We start from the raw sequence: 21,458 nt of genomic DNA on the forward strand, positions 1-21,458 counted from the left end.
CTGGTGATACTTTAAACAGTTTACTTTCGTTTTAGCCAGCAGATTCAGTTGTTGGGATTGTGTAGAATTCTTACAACGGCAAATAACATTAATGGCAGGCTAAAGAGGCTCTAAGTAGTGTCTGAGGCATTAATAAAATGTTATCAGTTAAATTCTTTGCTTAGTTTTTGTAAGGTGGCCTATATATTCTTTGGCCAAAGCAAAATGTAGTGCTGTAGTTAAAATAAATAAATACACTTTTGCAGGGTAGCTCAAAATTCTGGAAGACTCTTTGGATCAGAAATTCTCAAAATTTTCATTTGTGAACTGTAATTTAACAAATTGTCTGAACGAATAATTTCTTTTCCATTCTTGATCCCATGAGGTATTACTTTTTGTATGCATTATTATGTAAATCCTGTTGCATCTACAGTAACTGCATAGACAGAGCAGTAGTGTCTCTCTCAGCACAGCTGTCCCACAAGACATTTTCTGTGTTGAAAACTCAAGTGCTGTAGTCTGAATCTGTATTGTTACTCCAGTCTGATTTTTTTAACAGCTTATTACTCTTAGATTAAATAAATGGTGTAATTTGATAAAATTTATATTTTAAATAAAATAGAATTCCATAATGCTAAGAAGTATTTTTAAGAACTTTATCAATGCAAATAGTTTTTAATGGTTTTGACAGGTTTTTCAGAAGTGCATTATTTAGTTTAGTAGATTCTAAGGTCCTCAATATAAGAGCTCTTCTTACTTTGTAAAGCACTATACATAACTTTGCTGCTGTATAACAAAAATCATATTAAGAAAATATTAATCTGGCAAAGAGAACTTAATCAGGAACTGACAAAATGAAAGTCAGTGTTGCCTCAGTGTGGACTCTTGCACTTAAGCTTTAGTACATTCCTGAGCAATTTTATATACTATGGCAGTGACTTAATCAAACCATTTTCCCTGGGTTGCAGTTCCAGTATTATTTACACGTGATTTGGGGTCCTGGACCATGAATAATGTGTCATTTAATTAAAGACTGCTTTATAATGGTCAGAGAAGAAGAAACTAAAGTAAACTTACCTTTTAGTGTCAATTCTGACTTTTTTTTTTTTATTTGGAAAAAGCTCAATTTTTTGCAACCTCAGCATTCTCCTATAACAATGGTTTCTAACTTTTATTTTTAAAAAAAATCCAATTAAATTAAAAAGACATTCCAACATAGTACAACTGAAAGACAGCCCAGACCATTTCCATGTGTGGAAATTTGCCTCATCACTACCTCAGTACGGCTGGTGGCATCCTGCGGGGAGCGTTGCTGGAACACGAGGTGTGATGAGCATCCCACTGCTGCACGGAGAGCCCAGCGTCAAATGTCAGATTTTCAGCTGGTTTTTCTTTGAACCCTTTTTCATGAATGGCTGAGTCCTTGTCACTGAAGCAATTTAGGAAGTTACATCTTCAGAAAGCTGCCACAAAAATAGTCTGAGGCTTTTTTTTTTAAAAAAAAAAAAAAAAAGTTGATTAAACTCATTGCTACCTCTGAGTGTAAAATAAATTGGAAAGCTATAGCTATAAAATGATCTGGTAAAAGCAAAAATTAACATTTTTAACGATTGCGGTGGACTTGCAGTAAAAGATTCACCGGATTAAAGATGTTTGCATCCCGGTATCAGTCTTCTGTTAGAAAATTAGATTATTTTGTCTATAATCAGAAGTCTGAAGTGTTCCTTTATGAAATACATGTTTTTTCAACTCAACTTAGCATATATAATTATATATTTATGTATTCTATTAGAAATATGTTAGTGTTATATTAGTAACTTCTATTAATTGATCAAAAATGGGAGATGGTTTAGGGACAACACATTTCTATCACTTTGTATATCATAGAAAACATACAGATGTCTGAAATTAGACAATGTGGGCTGCCTGTAATTTTTCATTTACATTTTACTTGACACAAGAGAAAGCATATTGCATGTCCCTTTGTAATCCAATCTTATGCTTGGTTTATCAGGATATGACAAAAAATAAATGAAATAGATGTTGATGTAGCCAGTAGTTTTGTGTGTAGAGTCGTTATTCCTTTATTTGTCTGCCTTGATGTAGGAAGGCTCTAACAGAACATTGCTTGGCTAGTTTCATTGCACAATTGTTTTTTGGAAAGAAAATGTTGTTAATAAAAGCTCAGACACAAACAAGCTGTTGGAGAATCTTCCGTTACCAGATATCATTTCATCTACAGGAAGCTGTCATTGGACATGCCCTGAGCTTGAGCTTAAGTGTGAGCAAAGCCGTGTTATCTGAGGCTCCAGTTTGATATTATGAAGCGTTAAACAGCAGCTTCAGCCTGTGGTATTGCTGCCATCACCCTCCAGTATCTAACCAGCAGAAGATGCAGGAAGGGTGGTAAAGTCTTGCCTAGCATTGCAGCCGAACACTTCACAATATCAAACTAAAACCTTAGCTTGCTTCCTTTGATGGCCAAGACAATTCCAGTACCATAGCTTTTTAGGGATGAAGGGGGCACTTCCCACACATGAGCTGATTTGAGCAAAATTTTTATTTGGTCCCTAAAGATCTGTAATTCAAAAGAGATTTAATATTTTTGACTCAGTATTTCTTTTGTATGACATTTCATTTCAAAACAGTAGTGTTTTTTTATAGGTATTACCTTTTGCATCTAAAAGTTAAATTTAAACACAGTTTCAGTCAGGGTTGGAATATCTTGCTTATCTGTTATTTATAGCAGTTAGATTTGATTTCCAAACATGTAAAACCAGATTTGTTTTGATCACTCTTGTACATTTTCTCCTTGTTCTCTATGGAGAAAAAAGAAAAGTAACTCTACTTGGAAATCATGCCATTCTCAAAATGCAATATAGATAAATTGTGCAATAGGAATTAAGTAAAATGGACAGAATCAATTATGCAATGTTGCGGTTTAGCACAAGGAAACCAATTGTTAATTACTGAGGAAGAGCAATGGTCAGAAAGCTGCCAGTCGCTGCCTTGTCAGCAGCTTAACATTATAATGGATTCCAAGAAGGTAGCATTTAATTTTTTTAATACTTGTGCTGAGCGGTTTGCTAAGCAGAAAAGCAAAACCCATTGAAAGGTCTGGCAGAAGTAACTATTGTTTATAAGCATGATAATTTTGAATTTGTATTCTCCTTAGTCTTCTCCTCACTAATGTGTGAGCTATATAAAATAAGTCAGTTTACTCCTGTTCACGCATAACAAAATTCATAATTAAATGTGTCTGACACAATTTCCTGCCTTTCTTAGCAAAGGGTCCAAAGATCAAATGGATTTTATTGAACTGTCATCTTTCTGCAGAAGTATCTCCATTACAAACACAAGCAATTCTTAGGAAAACGTGAAGAGATGTTTTCCTTACTGATTTCTGTACTCAGCATGTAGTAAGAAACACTATTTCTGGAGTTATCTGCAAACCATATCGCATGTTTAAAATGTCATTAGGCTTCTTAATCCTTTCTCAGCGCTGTTATTGTACTAGTAATCCATAAGGTTTTTCATTATCTGTAAAGTTATGAGCTTGCTTTCAACTAATTGTTTTACACTGAAAAATGTATCAACAACTATAAAATGTCATACTTAAACTGAAGATTGTTTTTTCTCTCCTAGGTCGTCAAACTGAAGCAAATAGAACACACGCTGAATGAGAAGAGAATATTACAAGCAGTGAACTTTCCTTTCCTTGTAAAGCTGGAGTATTCTTTTAAGGTAATCATTATTTTGAAAGTAGTTGTTTGGGTTTCAGGGAAGTACGTGCTCAAGCTTTAGATGTTAAAATATTTAACTTTTACAGTACAATAGTTTAAGTATTTTTGTTTTCAAAGATGCTTCACTTGGCATTATTGCTAGGTCTTGAGCAGGAGTTCCTGCACTTGCGTGCGCACTTGCATGCACACTTGCACACACCCCAATTCACCCGGCGATGACTGAAAGGGTATTTCCAAATAAATAAAAAATAAATTAAACTAAACTCTATGAGATTTCCCTTGTTTTGGAAGGAAACTGGCTTTTGTTTGTGAAATGCAGGAGGGAGCATTTAGGCATCGTTCTGTCTTTGAGAGAAATCAAAGGATGTATTTCTGTACCAACATATGGAAAGGTGAATTTGTTATTGCTCTGCAGATTTTTTGCTTGAGATTTATACCTGAGGCAGGTCTTAATGACAGTCTTAACCACAAAGGAAAGAGCTTTGAGGGTCGGTTCTAATTTCATGACAGTATGTGTTAGTCAGTCTGTAAAGAGATTGAGTATTTTTTTAATTTATAGAGTGATATCTGTCCTCTATATATTTCCTTCTCTTTTTTTTTTTTTCTCTCCTTTTTTAATACCATTTAAAATGAACAAACGTGTCCTACTTTCATCTTTACAGTTTTGAGGTTTGGGGCTGGGGCTGTGGGAGACGAGAATACCTCAGGCTGTCAATTCTGAACTTCTAAGAGCACGAGGTCTTGTCTTGCAGTAGGCATCTTATCCTCTCTTCCTTCAGGTCACTTACCATTCTGTGTCAGGAACTCACTGATTATTCAAATTAACTTTAAAATAGATTTCTTGAGGTATATGATGCTTCTTTTGTCACGTGTGTCTGCACTTTTTTGAGAATTTCTACCCATGTTGCTTCGTATTTGTTAAGGTCATTGGATGGTTACAATTTTTCATTTTCTAATGAAATGTACTTTATGTAGGAATTACAGAGACTGTAGCATCCCTAAAATGTATTTGTGTGTGTTTACTTGCTTCCTTAGGACAATTCTAATTTATACATGGTAATGGAGTATGTTCCTGGTGGTGAGATGTTCTCACATCTAAGAAGAATCGGAAGGTTCAGGTAAGAGTATTAATGATATTATTCCTTTAAAAAGGCTTATGTTGCTAATTTGGGAAGAGGGTTTTATAAAAGTTGTTAGTATTGAAGAAAAAATTCTGAAGGGGTAAGTGCATTTAATTTACCCCTCTTTCTGTGGACTTAAACTAGTCAGGCAGTGAAAGACTCGGAATTATTTCTTATTTTTCAGTTAGTTAATAATGCAGGCATTCATGGTCTATGCACGATAGACTCTTGTAATTCCTATGCATATTGTCACTGAAATTGAAGATAGTTTCTAAAAGTAAAAGTTAAAGTCAAAGCCAAAGCTCTGCATTGTGGGATACATTCATCTTTTTTGCATGTGTATTTTAGCTGCAAGACTTAAATTAAATTTAGGGAATGAGTGTATCAATTCTAAACTGTTTGCTATTTGCTTTTTTTTCCTTGTTACACAGTAAAAGAACCTGTTAAAAGATACTTAATTTGTCTATCCCTGGCAGTTACATGGTTGTTTCAGTATCTTAGCATAGCATTGGGGTACTTAATATTCTTTTAATTCTTCACAGTGAACCACATGCACGGTTTTATGCAGCTCAGATAGTGCTAACATTTGAGTACCTCCATTCATTAGACCTCATCTACAGAGATCTAAAGCCTGAAAATCTTTTAATTGATCAGCAAGGATACATCCAGGTATGATATTCTTCATATATTTAGGGAGTGGAGTCTTGTCGTACAGTGTAGGCTTAGGTAATTCTAGCAAATGTGTTTAGAATAAACAGTCTGAAGCTGGTTGGCATGTTAGCATGTATTCAGGGAGCATTAAAATGCCCTGCTGCTTAGTAATGGTTAAAACCATTGGATTGTACTTCCTCTGACTAAAATTAAGTATGCGCAGTGGAGCTGTTGACAGTTGAGTGAGTTGTCAAGGTTTCCCTTGGGGTCTGTGGTGAGAAGTAGGTGATTACATGGCTCTGTTCATCTGACCTATTTTATACGTCTGCCCTAGAACAAGATGAAAGGTGCCCTGAAATGCCTGGTTCTCTGCATTGTCTATATAAGTAGCTGAGGATAACCAGCTTAGATGTCAACACTGACACTATAGTACTTAATTTCAGTCAGATGAATCCCACCCTTGGAGGGTCCTAACCTTCTCAGCACATCTGGAGTAAGAGCTGAGTTGAGATCAGAATTGCAGCGCTGCAAATGACGACTTTGGTTTTACAACAGCCTCTCACAGCACCTCCTCATCTTCCTTTTAGCTCTTAACGTTTTTGATCTAAATGGGAAGGTGGGGTACAGCAGCAAGCACTCTGCAATGCTTTGCAGTCCTTAAACTATAGCAGCTCTTCTTTCCTCATTGTGTCACCTTTTGCCATAGCGGAATCTAACAGGAAAATACATAATAAAAATGTTCGAGAGAAGTGGAAAGGATTCATATCTTACGTTGTTTATAACTGTAAAATAATTTTGCATGGAGAATGAAATAACACTGCAGGGAGAAGAGAAATACAGGTTCTATTAACGTGGTTGGGGAGCACCGTTAATGTAAAGCTATGAACAGCTTACTCCAGAATTGCCAACTCTCTATATGCAACAGTCTGTTCTTGTGATGGCGGGCAAACTGCAAATGATAATGGGTCCAGCGGTCACTCTTCCCATGTGAGGTTGGTTCACTTCTGCTTCTGAACAGAGGGGGGGGGGGTTGTGTTCATTGCTGATATTGCGGCTCCAACTAAATTTTGTTTAGAAACCCCATTAGTATTCTTTCTGAATTTTAAAGCCATTGCCATTTGTCCCATGTCTGCAGTGTATTCCTCTTAGGTAGACTGATGTGCATTCACAAACAGAAATGTTTCTTTGCTGACTGAAGCAGGTCTGTCTAGTCAGCACCTTACCCTCTCTGTTCAGTTCCAGCTGTGATTGCTGTTGCTTCTACCAAAAATGAAGCAACAGCTGCCTCGGTAGTTTGGAGTTTGGCTTGTTTAATTGTGACACTAGTGTATCAGAAACATCAGCACAGGTTATTGTATAACTGGCAATGATTATCATTGTGGTATAGTATGTTTTCTCAGGGAATGGGTTGAAAATGATACCAAGAAGGAGGAAACAAAAGAAATGGATCCCCAAACAAGCATAGACTTGATAGCTTGAAGCTGATCCCAGAATTTCACATGTAACTCCCTGGCTTCCGTACATATTCCACAATACGGTCCAGGAAAAATCACAGAGAGGATGATATTGCATACAGAGTTCTGAAAACTTACTGCAGAAAACATGACCAGTGGAATGAAGAATTTATAATGGCCAAGAACTTGCCATTTGTGAATACAGTTACTGCTGCATTTCCCCCACAGTCCTCAAATAAACAAGCTTGACTCTGGTGATGCTTTCAAAGATACTCAGAATCAGAAGTTACTGGAAGACCTCTTTTATGTTGTCTTATTCCCACACTAATTTTACATATAACCTTTATACGCTTAGGCAATAAAATTCTAAATTTACAAGGCTGGCGGATATCTTGACCTTTTTTGCAATTCATTTATTTGTTAAATAAAGGAAAAGATAAATATCTTGTTCATATTCATGTTCTTCAAACTTTCAGCAGTATAAACAGTCTGATGTGAAAAGTATAAGAAAAATGATTAATGTAATTGCCATACATGTGGAAGATTAGTAAGCCATAGTTCCCACTGATTTTTTTAAATTATAAATAGAAGCTTATGTCAGGGCGAAAATACGTATTTTGTGTTATTTATTAATTTTTTCACAAGAAACCTTTTATCTATCTGAATTAGAAGTATCAGAAGGACTGGCTGCTAACGGTACATCTGACTTTATGATACTATGTGATTTGAGAAACAGGTTTTTCCTCTGTATAAAATAGCTATCCAAAATATTTCAAAAAATACTTAATTTTAAATTTCTTTGTAGAAATGCACTTATAGTCAATTTATTTCTTCTGATGACAGGTCACGGACTTTGGCTTTGCAAAAAGAGTAAAAGGAAGAACTTGGACGTTATGTGGGACTCCAGAATACCTGGCACCTGAAATAATTCTCAGCAAGGTACTTTGTCTTGTTATTCAGCCGTGTATTTGAAGCAATTAAAATTTGTCACCTAATTATTAAACTCCAAGGGGTAAACAATTGCTGATACTTCCAAAAATCAAATCTTGACTAGTCAGCTCTTTAGGAATTACACAAAATGCAATCGTTGCATTGTAATATCTTTTTAGTATGCTAAAACTTACTCCAAAGCAGGGTTTTTCACATACGCTTGCCATGTAACTTGTGAGGGGAAAAAGGGATTTAAAGAATCTGTAGTTAGGTTATTTAACTAGCATCCTTACCAGAACAGCAGATCTGAGTGACTACATTCTGAAGTGTTAACAGACCAGAACAGGAGCTCCAGAGGTAACAAGAACTGCATATTGGATGAATCAGGAGTCATTAAGTAACTAGTTACAGAGTGTTTCAGACTTAAGGCACTTTACATGAAATCAAACATGACAAGCCACTGGTTTCACACATAAAGTCTAAGCTTACCATTGATCAGTTTGTGTCTAGTACTTGCACTAAGTGTTTGAACATAGAAGAAATCTTATTTATCATACAGCTGTTCAACTGTAGCCCTTCATGTTCTGCAAAGGAAAGGTATCCTTATAGTTTGTGGAACTGCTTATAATATAAACAATCATAATGCATCATGTTAAATTATGCATTTTGTATGTGGTTTAATTAAATACCCTTTGCAGGTCTTTAAAAGTAAATGGAAAATTCTTCTATTTGGGGAGAAAATGTTCGTTATTTGCAGCTTTTTTGCCCTTATGCAGCTAAAGCAGCAGAAGAAATTGCAATGTGTCTACTACAAATTCTTCATAGTAGATTTTTCAGGAAAGACTGAGTCTTAGCCCTGAGCTTTGTAAAAGATCTCGGAGAAAACACATAAAGTTGGTGGGGTTTTCTGTCTTTTTAGTATTATATAGGATTTACTAATGATTTTATGTTCAGGCTTTAAAGATCAGATGGTAGATGACTCTATGACAGCTAACTAACTAAACTTTTAAGCTCTTGTAGCTAGTTTACTAAATATGAAAATGAATATTCTGAAATGCAGATAATCAAGCAAAAAGATGATGGTATACAATATAGGAAGTGTGGTTATATTTAATGACATTTCCCTAAGCTTTGAAAGAAGTTTCAATCATTCTGTAACAAGATTATTTTGATTTTAAATAACTAAATTGTGCCTATTTCTGTCACTTAGGGAGTCTTATCACATCAGTGTAAAGACATCACTGTAAAGACATCACTGAAACTCAGCACAGGAATGTGTGCAAAATGTTTCGCTTTCATCGCTGATTCACCGCCATCACTGTATTAGGTTTTGAGTATATTGCTGTTGGAATCTCTGAGCTTCGGTTTGGTTTGAACTAGGTTCTAAGTCCTGTATTAAACAAGCTTTCTTTGTATTCCATAGATATACATTGAAAATCGTAAACTATGTTAGAGATGTACTAACAGTGGTGTTTCTCATTTTATCCAGGGTTACAACAAGGCAGTGGATTGGTGGGCATTAGGAGTGTTAATCTATGAAATGGCAGCTGGATATCCCCCATTCTTTGCAGATCAGCCCATTCAAATTTATGAGAAGATTGTGTCTGGCAAAGTGAGTGAAGGTTCTGTGTGTTTCCGCAAATGCAGTTGTTTGTCTTTGCAGAACCTGTGTTTTTGTGTGGAGTGGATGCAGAATTTACAGGCTACTAGACAGTGAGCAATTTAGAAAGAATATGGGAAAGTTTGTAATGTATACTTCTGTCATGGTTTAACCCCAGCTAGCGACTAAGGCCCACACAGCCGCTCGCTCACTCCGTGCCAGTGGGATGAGAAAAGTGAGAAAACTCATGGGTTGAGATAAAGACAGTTTCATAGGTAAAGCAAAAGTTGCGCACACAAGCAAAGCAAAACAAAGAATTCATTCCCTGCTCCCCATGGGCACGTAGGTGTTCATCCATCTCCAGGAAAGCAGGGTTCCATCACACGTAATGGTTACTTGGGAAGACAAACACCATCACTCCAAACATCCCCCGCCTTCCGTTTTCTTCCCCCAGCTCTATATGCTGAGCATGATGTCATAGTGTGGAATATCTCTTGGGTCAGTTGGGGTCAGCTGTCCCGGCTGTGTCCCCTCCCAACTCCTTGTGCCCCCCAGCCTGCTCGCTGCTGGGGTGGGGTGAGGAGCAGAAAAGGCCTTGACTCTGTGTGAGCACTGCTCAGCAACAACTAAAACATCCCTGTGTTATCAACACTGTTTCCAGCACAAATCCAAACCATAGCCCCATACTAGCTACTATGAAGAAAATTAACTCTACCCCAACCAAAACCAGCACAACTTCTTAAGTACAGACATTGTTACAGCAATATTAAAAATGAAAGTTTTAAAAATCTGTTCCCTGCCTTCAAATTCAAATGCAAGTTATTAAAATTACAGGCAATGTGGTATTATATCCTTTTATGCTTGGATAAAAATGATCCAACAACTCTTAACAACTATTTAGCTGTATGCTTAACTTGCCTAGCTATTCTCTTTTCTAGAAATATTTTTTGCAGCTTTTGAGAAGCTCTCAAGAGTTTCCTTAATTCGTAGTGGGTTTCTTTACTCCTGCAGTCCTGTAGTTCCAAGACATGTCTAATCTGTTCAGCTTTCATTGTTATATAAAATTTTTAAAAAGTGTTTCCAACTTTCCCGTTTTATTTTTCATGAGTATCTCTTAGTGTGCCAGATGATCACATTTTTGTGTTATTCTGTTGTTTCTCCTGCCAGCCAGTGTTGTCTCTTCATGTTTCATTGTGCTCACTTGAGTTGTCATGGTTTTTCTCTTCTTTGTCCTTACATAAACACGTGCTGTGCCACACCTTACGTACTTCTGTAATTCTAATCAAGGGGAGTGCCTCAGTAGGCCCTTTGGTACGTGGCAGGGAGACTGATTCCTGTCCAGGACCTTACTTAAATCAAGAAGGTGGTTGCTCTTAGAAAAGCTGTAATACTATGACCCTTCAGCTGTCTTCATGAATATGTGGAAATTAATTTACAAAGATATATTTTTAAAGAAATATTTATCTTCTAAACTAAAAAAAAAACTTGGGCATTTTTTTCAGTTGTATCTAATTTGCTTGACATTTTGTATTGTTGATCATCTACCTTTTTTACTGAGTCCATGGATGGATGGTTGCAGAAACAGCCCTGGACTTGAACTCTGGAAACTCTAATATTCAGTTCTCAGCTAGCAGTATGTTTCCCTTATAACCTTAAGTCTTTCCTTTAATCTACCTCATGCACTTAGTTCTCTGCTTAAAAAATGGAGTTAATATTTCCTTACTTCTCGGCTGGCTAGCTATTACATTCATTAAAACCTGTGAATTTTTTGTCTACTGCAATAGAGCCATATTGACAGGTAGACTGAAGCAGTGCCCTTGATTGTCAGACCTCTTGATTTCGCAACATGTTTTTATGTTCAATAATTCCATGTTCTGCATTTATGTCATAACTGATCAGCTGAATATAGGGCGTGTCAAACGCTGAGACTGGGCAGGACAAATACAACTTTCTGCCTGTTCTTTTCCCCTTCCTTCTCTCTTCCATCTCAAATGCTGTCAGTAGATCTTTTGCTTTACCTATGTAAACAGCCCTATGTAATTACATCCCATAAATCATCTTGAAATATTTCTTAGCCAGGTTTGAATTAATTGTATTGGCAAGTCACTCATGTGCTGTCTTCAAATAGTGCTGTGTTATTTATGTAAGACTTTTGATGTTGGTGTATTTAGTTATCAGAAACGGATTACAGTACAGCGTAAAGTTCCAGATTGAATTTTCATGTATGATTGCTGAATGTTCATTATTTCAGAGCATATCTGTATATTTATATCCTGTATATTTGTGTATATATGCTATACTATACTGTATCTCCCATGTACATGTGTGTGTGTCTATGTATATATAAAATATAATCTAAAAATTTGTCCCTAGAAAATAGTTGAGAATGCCTTGAGATGATGATGTGTTGGTGAGACACAGAGTTAAATTTAGCTTTTTTTATCATTATTACATTAAGTTAATATTTCTCCTCAGATCTAGAAACTTTCAGTTCAAAAAATGGTAGGTGCACACGGTAGTGCTACTGATAGAGGCTCTGTGCAACAGAACTACATGTGCAACAATAATCATCTCTATTTTCATGCATTCCTACTTGATTTGTTTTTAGAGGAAGAACAGAAGATGGCCCCAGTGTTTCTTTTGTGTGAATGTTGTTTTACTTCACAGGGGGAAGAATCAAATTTGTATATTGTTTTTTCATGTTGTGAACGTATATTTTCAGGTAAGGTTCCCGTCACACTTCAGTTCAGACCTAAAGGATCTTCTAAGAAATTTACTCCAGGTAGATTTGACCAAACGATATGGAAATCTCAAGAATGGTGTAAATGACATAAAGAATCACAAGTGGTTTGCAACTACAGATTGGATTGCCATTTATCAGAGAAAGGTAGGACCCCTCCTGATCCAAACTACTACAGCTCTTTAAGGGGCTGAAGTAAAATTTCTAATTATTTTGCTTATTTTTCCTTTCCTAAATCTGTCACTTTTAATTAAACTAAGAAAAGGTGAAAATAGTTTAATCTTTAACACACTGAAGAGTTTATATTGATTGAATTATCTTTGTTTCTTGTTGGTATTTTATCCTGGACCTTCACGTACATTCCTATTCTCCTAACACGTGTTGTGCTTTGGTCTATTTCTGGAATATCTCAGAATGAGCCATCTCCTGCCTCTCGCTTTTTATTTAACCCCTGCTATAGTGGCATCTATAAATACGCCTCCACAGCAGAGAGGAATCTGTTTTCCTTTCCAGCTAGTTCTTAGCAGTCAGGCTGTGCTTCAGTGTGGAGGAGCTCTAGCCAAAGCCAGAGCTTTTCTTTTTCTACTGAAGAAGTACGCTCCCTCCTTCTCGCTCTCGCTTAATCTGTGACTGGGACAGGATCAGATGTAGGGAGTGTCCACTCAGTCCTCAGTGTCTACTGAGGAGTTTTTGCCTTCTGACACTACAGTTCAATTGACTGCAGTTCCGTAAGCTGCAGTAATGGAGAAGGCCCTGCTGAATGCTGTTTTCTGGCGTCTTTTTAGAATGGTTTTCTAGCCCTGCCTGACCAACGTAACTTGCAATGTGGTTTTTAGAAAGTCCGTGCCCAGTTTGCACTATGAACTTCAGGCTTGCACACGAATGAAAGCAACAGAGAGAATTGAGAATATTTTCAGAGCATGAGCGGCCATTAACGTTGTGGGTTTGAGAGGTGCACATGAGTGGCTGCCAGGAGGAATGAAGCAGAGCTAGGAGAGGAAACTGGGGAGGGAGATGAGGATGGTGGCAATTCAGTCTAGGTCTGTCTTCCAGTAGCTCCAAAGCTCCCTCTCCCCTTCGAGGTAGAGTCAAAGTTAAATATCTGTAGATCAGTGAGCTCCTAAAAGCAGATGCCTAAGAAATTATTTCTCTCTTAAGCGCAACCTCTGAATTCTTGGTTTCTCAATAGACAACAATAAAAGACTAAAATAACTTCATCGGTGATGTCCCAGAAGACTCAGGTGGAGAAATAATTTTGTCTAGATACTGGTATAAAGGTTAGAGTCAAGCGATACCATTTCAGGGAATTGGTTTACATTGTTGAAATGCTAACGGTCTTGATTATAGAGGCATCAACTTGCTGCTGTAACAGCAGTATTTTAAAGGCCAAACCTAAATACTGACAATAGTTTCTAAAAAGAAACTGGTTGTTTGGCTACAGAAACTGACGGTACAGTTGTTGTTGTATTCACTAATGTATTAATTACTAGAAGACAGGGTACAATTAACACATCTTGTATTCTTTGTATTAAGTATAGATGTTTTAAGAAAAGATTCCCCATTGCAGAATGGTAATTATCTGTTCTTTGCTTTCTTAATGCCTGTTTACAAGGCAGTTTTATATGCACTGAGCTGCATTCCCCAGTATGTTGTCTGGGGACACCCAGGCCCCATAATATTAAATCAGGTGTTTTAATAGCGTGCTAAATATTCTTAGCATTGCTAGTGCACTGCTGCAGAGAATTACTTTCACAGAAACAAGAAATATTTTAGAACGTGAACTAGTAGTACAGTCAGAATAGCTATTACTAGTTTTAAAGGATTGTGAAAACTGATGCTGAGTAAGCTTGAAGTTTCTAAGTACAAGGAATAAATAATACTAAGGGTCTGAAAGAACGGCATGGATTGTAATATCATTTAAACAGTCATAGAAATACAGCTCTAAACTTTGGGTTTATACCAGCTTTTCACAGCGGCTGTTACCACAGCATATATTTTCCTGAATAAACGTAGTGTTCCTTGGCAGCTAATGTAATGTGAATAATGTGTTATGCTACAGTCATAAGTGAACCAGTCAATTACTTAATATTTCAGATAAGATCAAGTCTTGTTTTCTTTGTGTGTTTGTGTAGCTGTTTATTAAAATGCTGCCTGATAACACGGTTGTACTTAGGGCCAAACAGGTATTTCTACTATGAACCAGTGCTAGCTCCTGCAATCTCTTTTTAGCGATTTCCTTAGTGAAGATAATAGGAAAAAGTCTGATGCATCTCATTTGAACGTGTTCTAAAATTCCAACAGTAAATAAGATACTTCTTGTGCTCTGAGCTTTGTTGTAAGGAAGTAATTGAAAATCAATTTGAGCAGACACGGAGACAGAATTCAGGTAGTGGTAAATGCGTGGCTTTGTAGGCTAGGTATGTGCACAGACTATGTATTCTCTCAGGATAATCACCTAAACACATATTGGTTTAGGGCAAAAAAAAAAGGATACACATGTGACAACTGTAGCAGTCTATAAATGCAGAAAGTTAGTGTTATTTCTTGCAGGTGTATAGTGTTATCACCCAAAGTTGGCAGAGTTTAATTGGTATTAGTCTGTGCTGTACCGCTTTAATTTACTGATTTACACACACACACATATATCAGTAATCTCCCCGGAGCACTGAGCAGTGCCGTGGTTGCACAGTGCGATCTGATCCCCTGCCTCAGCTGGAGCCATGCCTGCCCTGCTTATCTGTCTCCCCACCGTGCTGCCTCTGGCACACATACTCCTTGGGACGTCCTAGAGAGAGAGACTTCTCTGATTACCTTGCATTTCCAGGTTTAAATTTGCATCACCTCAATAATTCTGCTATAACTTTGCTTACCGTAAAGGTGGCTAAATCAGGCACCTGTCAAATGAAAAAGGGGAATGCAGTACTGATAATCATGCCCCCAATTCCAGTTTGTCCTAGACCTGTTTCAGTAGAGTATCTCTCCTTCTTGGTCTTCCGTTCTCTCTGGTCCCTTCCGTACCATCCATTCTTCATAATTGCCTCCCACCTACCCCAAACACTGCTTATTCCTTCTTTCAGCATGCAGTTGATTGTAGAATTTAAGTTATTTTAAAAAGCAATTAAGCTTAATACTGAACTTTATGAGGTGTGATAGACTAGAATGATTAAGGTTTGAATTAATATTAGCTAAGTGAAGGTGGAATTTAGTAGTCTGTTCCCTAAAATAGCATTTCAGTGTCCACAAGTTGTGAACAACTTTGTTTTTTCTTTATTTTTTTTTCCCTGGCTGGTAGGGACAGCATGAGCTGTTAGCCTTTAAAAATGCAGGTATGTCCCTGTGCAGACCAGTATCTTGATTTAAGGTCATCTTTAGTTTAACTTCCAAGATGAGTAGAGGCTGAAGTGCACTAATTGGGACAGAAAAAGACTGTTAAGTTGTAGCCAGACCCAAGGCTTTTATCTTTAAGGTCAACCTCAAAAAGCTGCAGGTTCCTTCAAATTTAAGAAGCAGCAGTTAAGGGCATCCTGGAAAATGACTGATTCCAATACCTGAATGTGAATGTCTTAGAATCATAGAATCGTTTAGGTTGGAAAAGACCTTTAAGATCATCAAATCCAACCATTAACCTAACACTACCAAGTCCACCACTAAACCAATTCAGGGTAGAGTAGCAATTTCGTGTTTCCTGGCTTGGTGGCTGGATTATTTATAATGAAACTAAAAACTAGGAATCATTAAGATTGGAAAGGTTCTCTAAGATCACCAGTCCAACCATCAACCCAACACCACCATGCCTACTAAACCATGTCCCAAAGTGCCACGTCTACCTGTTTTTTTGAGCACTTCCAGGGATGGGGACTCCACCACCTCTCTGGGCAGCCTGGTCCAATGCTTGACTACCCTTTCCATGAAGAAATTTTTCCTAATATCCAATCTAAACCTCCCCTGACGCAGCTTGAGCCAATTTCCTCTTGTCCTATCGCTAGTTACCTGGGAGAAGAGACCAACACCCACCTCACCACAACCTCCTTTCAGGTAGTTGTAGAGAGCGATAAGGTCTCCCCTCAGCCTCCTCTTCTCCAGACTAAACAACCCCAGTTCCCTCAGCCGCTCCTCACAGGACTTGTGCTCCAGAGCCTTCACCAGCTTCGTTGCCCTTCTCTGGACACGCTCCAGCACCTCAATGTCTTTCTTGTACTGAGGGGCCCAAAACTGGACACAGTATTCCAGGTGCGGCCTCACCAGTGCCAAGTACAGGGGGACGATCACTGCCCTGCTCCTGCTGGCCACACTATTCCTGACACAAGCCAGGATGCTGCTGGCTGCCTTGGCCAACATGAGATGCACTGAATCTCAAGGCTAATTGAGTATATATGTGCATTGGAGAGGGTATGCAGGCAGCCTTTACTAGAAGGGGGTTTCCATCATTAATTAGAGCTGCACTGGCTTTCTGTACAATCTTTTAGTGAGCCCTTCAAGTCATTACTTGTCTCTCAGTTGTGGCCTAAGTTTTGAGAAGGCTTTCACTTCTCACAGGCATGTTCTAGGAGCGACTTCGTAGGACATGCAGAACAAATTGTTTTAAACTTGTATTAGGTTAGTTTTCATTTGGAAATAGAGGATTGTTGGTAAGTAGGAGGAGAGGGGTTCCAAACAGCCCTGAGATTTTTGAGTAGTGTTGATGGCAATCAATCTACTTCTCCGCTTCGGCCATGACCGTGCGACTGTTACATGCAGCCCTCACCACGCTGGGAGCCACACCACACAGCTGGTGAGCTGAGAGCGGGGTCTTTTCTGTGAGAAGAGAGCTAAGCTTTGTTTTGAAGTGGAAGTAGTTTTTTTATTCCTGTTTGTCTGAGAGAGTAGCCATTTTCAACTTAGGTTCATACACCTAGGCCTGCACCTTTTTAGGCTGGTTTTATTTACATGGCACTACTTTAAGTTGGTTCACCGTAATGTCTGGTTTCTTGGCAGGATTTGAGGAGTAATGGGAATATTGTTGTGCTTGTTATCACGGTGTTAAATCTAAAGCTATTAGGCTAATAATATTTCATGTGCCTTTTTCTCCCCCCAAATACAGGTAGAAGCTCCGTTCATACCAAAGTGCAGAGGCCCTGGAGATACCAGCAACTTTGATGACTATGAAGAAGAAGATATTCGTGCGTCTCTAACAGAAAAATGTGCAAAAGAATTTGCTGATTTTTAGTAGGAGTAAGAGGACAAGATGACATCAGGGCTCACATTGGGATCTTTGCACTCTGTTAACAGATGAGGTGGAGCTGAGACCATCATATGTCAAAACAGTTACCTAGTTACTTCATTCCACAAAGCTGACTGAGGTCTTTATTGCCATCTTCCATGTGTGCAGTTTGCACCAACCCTTCTAACTAGGCACAATTAAGCAAGCACTGTTTGTGCAGTAACACAGAATAATAGACCACTTTCCTACTTAACTTTGGTTTCTGTCGTTCTTTGTTTCTGTGTATTGTTCATTTTCCCCCTTTAAAATGAAGTAGTTTTTTACCCAAGAATGCTCCATTTTATTTTGAATAATGTATTATTTGTGTGAGTGAAATGGAAGGTGTTGCAGCTAGTGTGATTTAGACTGAAGTGAAAGATAAATGTTGCTTCTAGTCTGTGCCAGCCAATAATTCTTGTCTGTCTTGTGTCTGATGCTACAATTTATAATAATTTTTTAGTAGCTCAGACTAAACCTAGCCAACATTTTTAGCATTTTTGAAGGTAGTATTTATCGCCATATAAATGTCTGCTAAATTAACTTTAAAACATTTCTTCCTGGAGACTGACCAAAATTCAGTAGAATAAATTGGGTGGCTTAAGTAGGGGACAGTAGCTAGACCCCGTGCCTTGGTTTTCTACATCCCTGCAGTTTTCGTCACTGCCTCCTTCCTTTGTACTTCCCACCTAGGCAGTAGGTAAATTGCCATAACCAGACTGTACCATGGAAAGCTTACAGTCTCGTGAGAGGGAGTAATTCCACCTGGTCTGGATTTTGGACCATATTTAACCAAGTCAACTTACCAGCATTTCAGTTGGCAGGTATGAAATGGCTTTTTTAAGAACATGAACCCTAAACTCATAAAGGAAGTTTTGGTCAGTATTGTAGAGAATATGATTCATTTTGATTCACATTTTCCTTTTTTTTTTTTTTTTTTCTTTAAAAAAAAAAAGCCAGTGTTTGGGCTCCCGAAGTATTCCTTGGTTTGAGCCTTTTTTGATCAAAAAAGGCATCCATTAAAATAAAAACCACCACACCACAAAAAGCAAAATGCGCTCTGCCATTAGCTATGAAAAATGGTTTAGCAAATGCAAAATAATGTTCTAGATGCATCGCTGGATGAACACGGTTATTTTTTGTTAGCTGTTAAGAATAAGAGGTTATTGCCAAGTTTTTATTCTGGTATACTATATTAGTAAACTGAGGATGGAGTACTGCTACAATCATTTTCTTTTTAATTACAGCACTTCATTCACGAAGAAAAGAGACAAAGTTTAAAAACTGCAACAGCTGGGTTTATTTTAGTTGCGTTGTGTCTTCATTTCTAACCTACTTTCTTGCAATCAAACAGAATGTATGGTCACACAGATACAAGTATTTGGGCTTAATTATGTTTTGTATACTCTCACCAACTGACTTAAAAGGTATTGCTACCATGTGCTAGCTTTGGGCACTTTTACACATTTATTTCAATGTTAATAATCAGTGGCTCAGCACTTTTTTGGGGGTTGCTTTTAAACTTACTCATAGTAGTTTTATTTGTACACTTGATTCTGGCTGTCTCGGCGACCTGTCTTAAAACAGCACATCTAAACAGTTTAAATGAGACTCATATTTTATGATAAATTTACATGCATACAAGGATGAATTGTTTTTAAAAAGAAATGAGCTATATTGATACGTAGCCATTGTGTTTGTTTGAATGTCAGTGCAAATAAACCGCTGGCATTCCTTCCTTTTAATCTGTATGACACTCCTTTAAGAAAAGCCTTTGTAGACATTTTGCAAAAGAGTATGAGACGTACCATCCAACATTCTGTATGTTTAGGTTGTTGAGCATTTTTGCACAACGTCATTAGGAGGCTGACACTGAATGCAGTCTTTGTCCACCCATATTTACATATGTGCAAGAAAAGTATAAGATACTTTGCTGTAGCAAATTTTATGTAACAAAGATATATCGTCACAATAATAAATTTAAAGAAATCCTTTGTATGAAAATGTTAAAATCTTTTGTATTTCATTTAGACCAAGGACATGCTGCTGTATGCTAGCTGTATGCGATAAATTCTACAGTAACTTTGTTGTCGTTTATGAACTTTAAAAGATTTTAATAAATGTTGGAGATCACAATTTGATTCTGTTATGATTTTAATTTTTAATCATTACATTTATAATCCTAGTAAGGTTCAGAGATTTTTCTGTTTTGTAAAATACTGTAATCATTCATCTTGCGTGTACAATAAGACAAAAGTCTAGGAAATTGGTTCTGACATGTCTGTCTGATATCCAGATTAAATGCTACATGGGCATAAGTGGAAAAGTCATCTGAATGCCATGATATTATGCTATTTTTTAATTTTATGAAAATCCTGTTAGAAAGTAAAATACTTTTCCAATATGGCATAATAGACTTCAGTATGGAAATGAGATTCTATTTTGGAAAAGGAGGGGAAGTGTGCAATTTCCAAGGCATTAGTGAGTACATTTGACAATGTGAGTATTATACAACCCTCTCATTTAAACACAGTCATAAAATATAACAACAGAATATTATGTTACCTGTATTTAATTTGAAAAATCCTTTTCACAATATGGAAAAATTGTATATCTATGACAGTAGAAGCTTGTTAATTTTACACATTTGAGGAATTAAGTGTTGAACTATATGGTATATTTTAATTGTACTCTAGTTGTATGTAACTTTCATTTCCAACATAAAGGATTGTATCTCATTAAGTAAATTGCTTTTTTATTATCTTGTCAGTTGCATTAAAACCCTTATTTTTAAATCCTTTAAAGTATTTTACTAATTTTTGCAAATAATTAGATGTTTTTAAGTGCTGCAATAGTGTGCAATATAGTAAACATTTATATACGGAAGTGCAAATTAAATTATGTACAACACTCATGCTGCTTCTTTGTGAATCAGAATGTTGTATGATGAGAGTCGTTGCATCTCCCCACACACTGCAAACAGGGTTTGAAGGCAAGAGGAGAAGGTTATGAAACATACTGCACATATTAGTTGGGACCCGTTAAGCTTTACACTAACTAGGGTGTTTGGAGAAGATGGCGTGGAGAACGTCCAAGGCGCTATGAGAAGTCACTGAGTTGGACTTCTTAGACAATCAAAGGCAAGCGAGGTGATCATTAGCTGCAATATTGTTTGTCTTCATATTTTCACATTCAGACTCGATGCTTTTTATTTAAAGATAATTGCCTGGTTTTAAACTGTCTGCAGATCCCGCTGTACAAACTTTGTGCTGTGTCTCATTGTGCTGTGAAACAACTGATAGAAGTAAAGACTGTTCATGGTCTTGGCATTGTCTGTCTTGGGGCTTTTTCTGCAAGTGGTGTTCGGAGAGGCTCTGGTACCTGCTCCCTGTAACGCAGCTCCCCGCCCTCGTCCCGCTTTCCGAGCGGAGCTTCAGCCTCTGTGCTTCTGCTGCTGTACGCCTACTGACTGGGTGTGTGGTGGTCTTGGGTTCGTAGTACAAACGCTATATTACGTTTTAAAGACCTTTGTACTTTTTCTAAAGCTGAGCTAGGACACTGCAAAAAGATTGTCTTCTGCTTTTACTAGAGCTCCTGTGCAAACACAGCATGTCGAGCAGCAGATCTGAAGGTGTCATTCAAATCTGTTATTCTTCTAATTTGCCGTGTGTAAGGAAGACCTATCCCAGATAAGAATTTGAGAACCATTCCATAAGGAACTGGTAAAAAGGCAATTCCATTGTCCAGCTGGGGTGTGTGTAGTTGATCTGGATGTGTTTGACAAAAAAAAAAAATTGGATGACCATCATAGTTTTGTAAGTGTCTTGCACACATTTTAAAAATGTTTTTAATTGACAGCTTGAGGAATCAACTGATTTGAGGCCTCTGACAGAAGGGGTAAATTATGAGTGTCTAATAGCAGGCTGGACAGTGATCGCTTCCAGTAAAAGGGTTAGAGCTCCGTGGGGATGTTTAAATGTCTTCTAGTAAATATTTGTCATCGT

At 37.4% G+C, this 21,458-nt stretch overlaps 1 protein-coding gene across 3 annotated transcripts in view; it reads left to right on the plus strand.

Annotated features, from left to right (window-relative positions):
- The window catches only part of PRKACB (protein kinase cAMP-activated catalytic subunit beta), a 38,716-nt gene extending 18,603 nt beyond the window's left edge, over nt 1-20,113 (plus strand). For all 3 annotated transcript variants that reach the window (XM_075710253.1, XM_075710255.1, XM_075710254.1), the window contains exons 4-10: nt 3,625-3,723; nt 4,758-4,840; nt 5,386-5,512; nt 7,792-7,887; nt 9,368-9,490; nt 12,201-12,365; nt 17,299-20,113. In XM_075710253.1, the coding sequence (XP_075566368.1) occupies nt 3,625-3,723; nt 4,758-4,840; nt 5,386-5,512; nt 7,792-7,887; nt 9,368-9,490; nt 12,201-12,365; nt 17,299-17,424 (819 nt within the window). In that variant the 3' untranslated portion in view covers nt 17,425-20,113. The remainder of the gene's footprint in view (nt 1-3,624; nt 3,724-4,757; nt 4,841-5,385; nt 5,513-7,791; nt 7,888-9,367; nt 9,491-12,200; nt 12,366-17,298) is intronic.
- Nucleotides 20,114-21,458: the final 1,345 nt, after the last annotated feature.

The sequence above is a fragment of the Pelecanus crispus genome, chromosome 5 (assembly GCF_030463565.1).
Source record: "Pelecanus crispus isolate bPelCri1 chromosome 5, bPelCri1.pri, whole genome shotgun sequence".
Classification (NCBI taxonomy): Eukaryota; Metazoa; Chordata; class Aves; order Pelecaniformes; family Pelecanidae; genus Pelecanus; species Pelecanus crispus.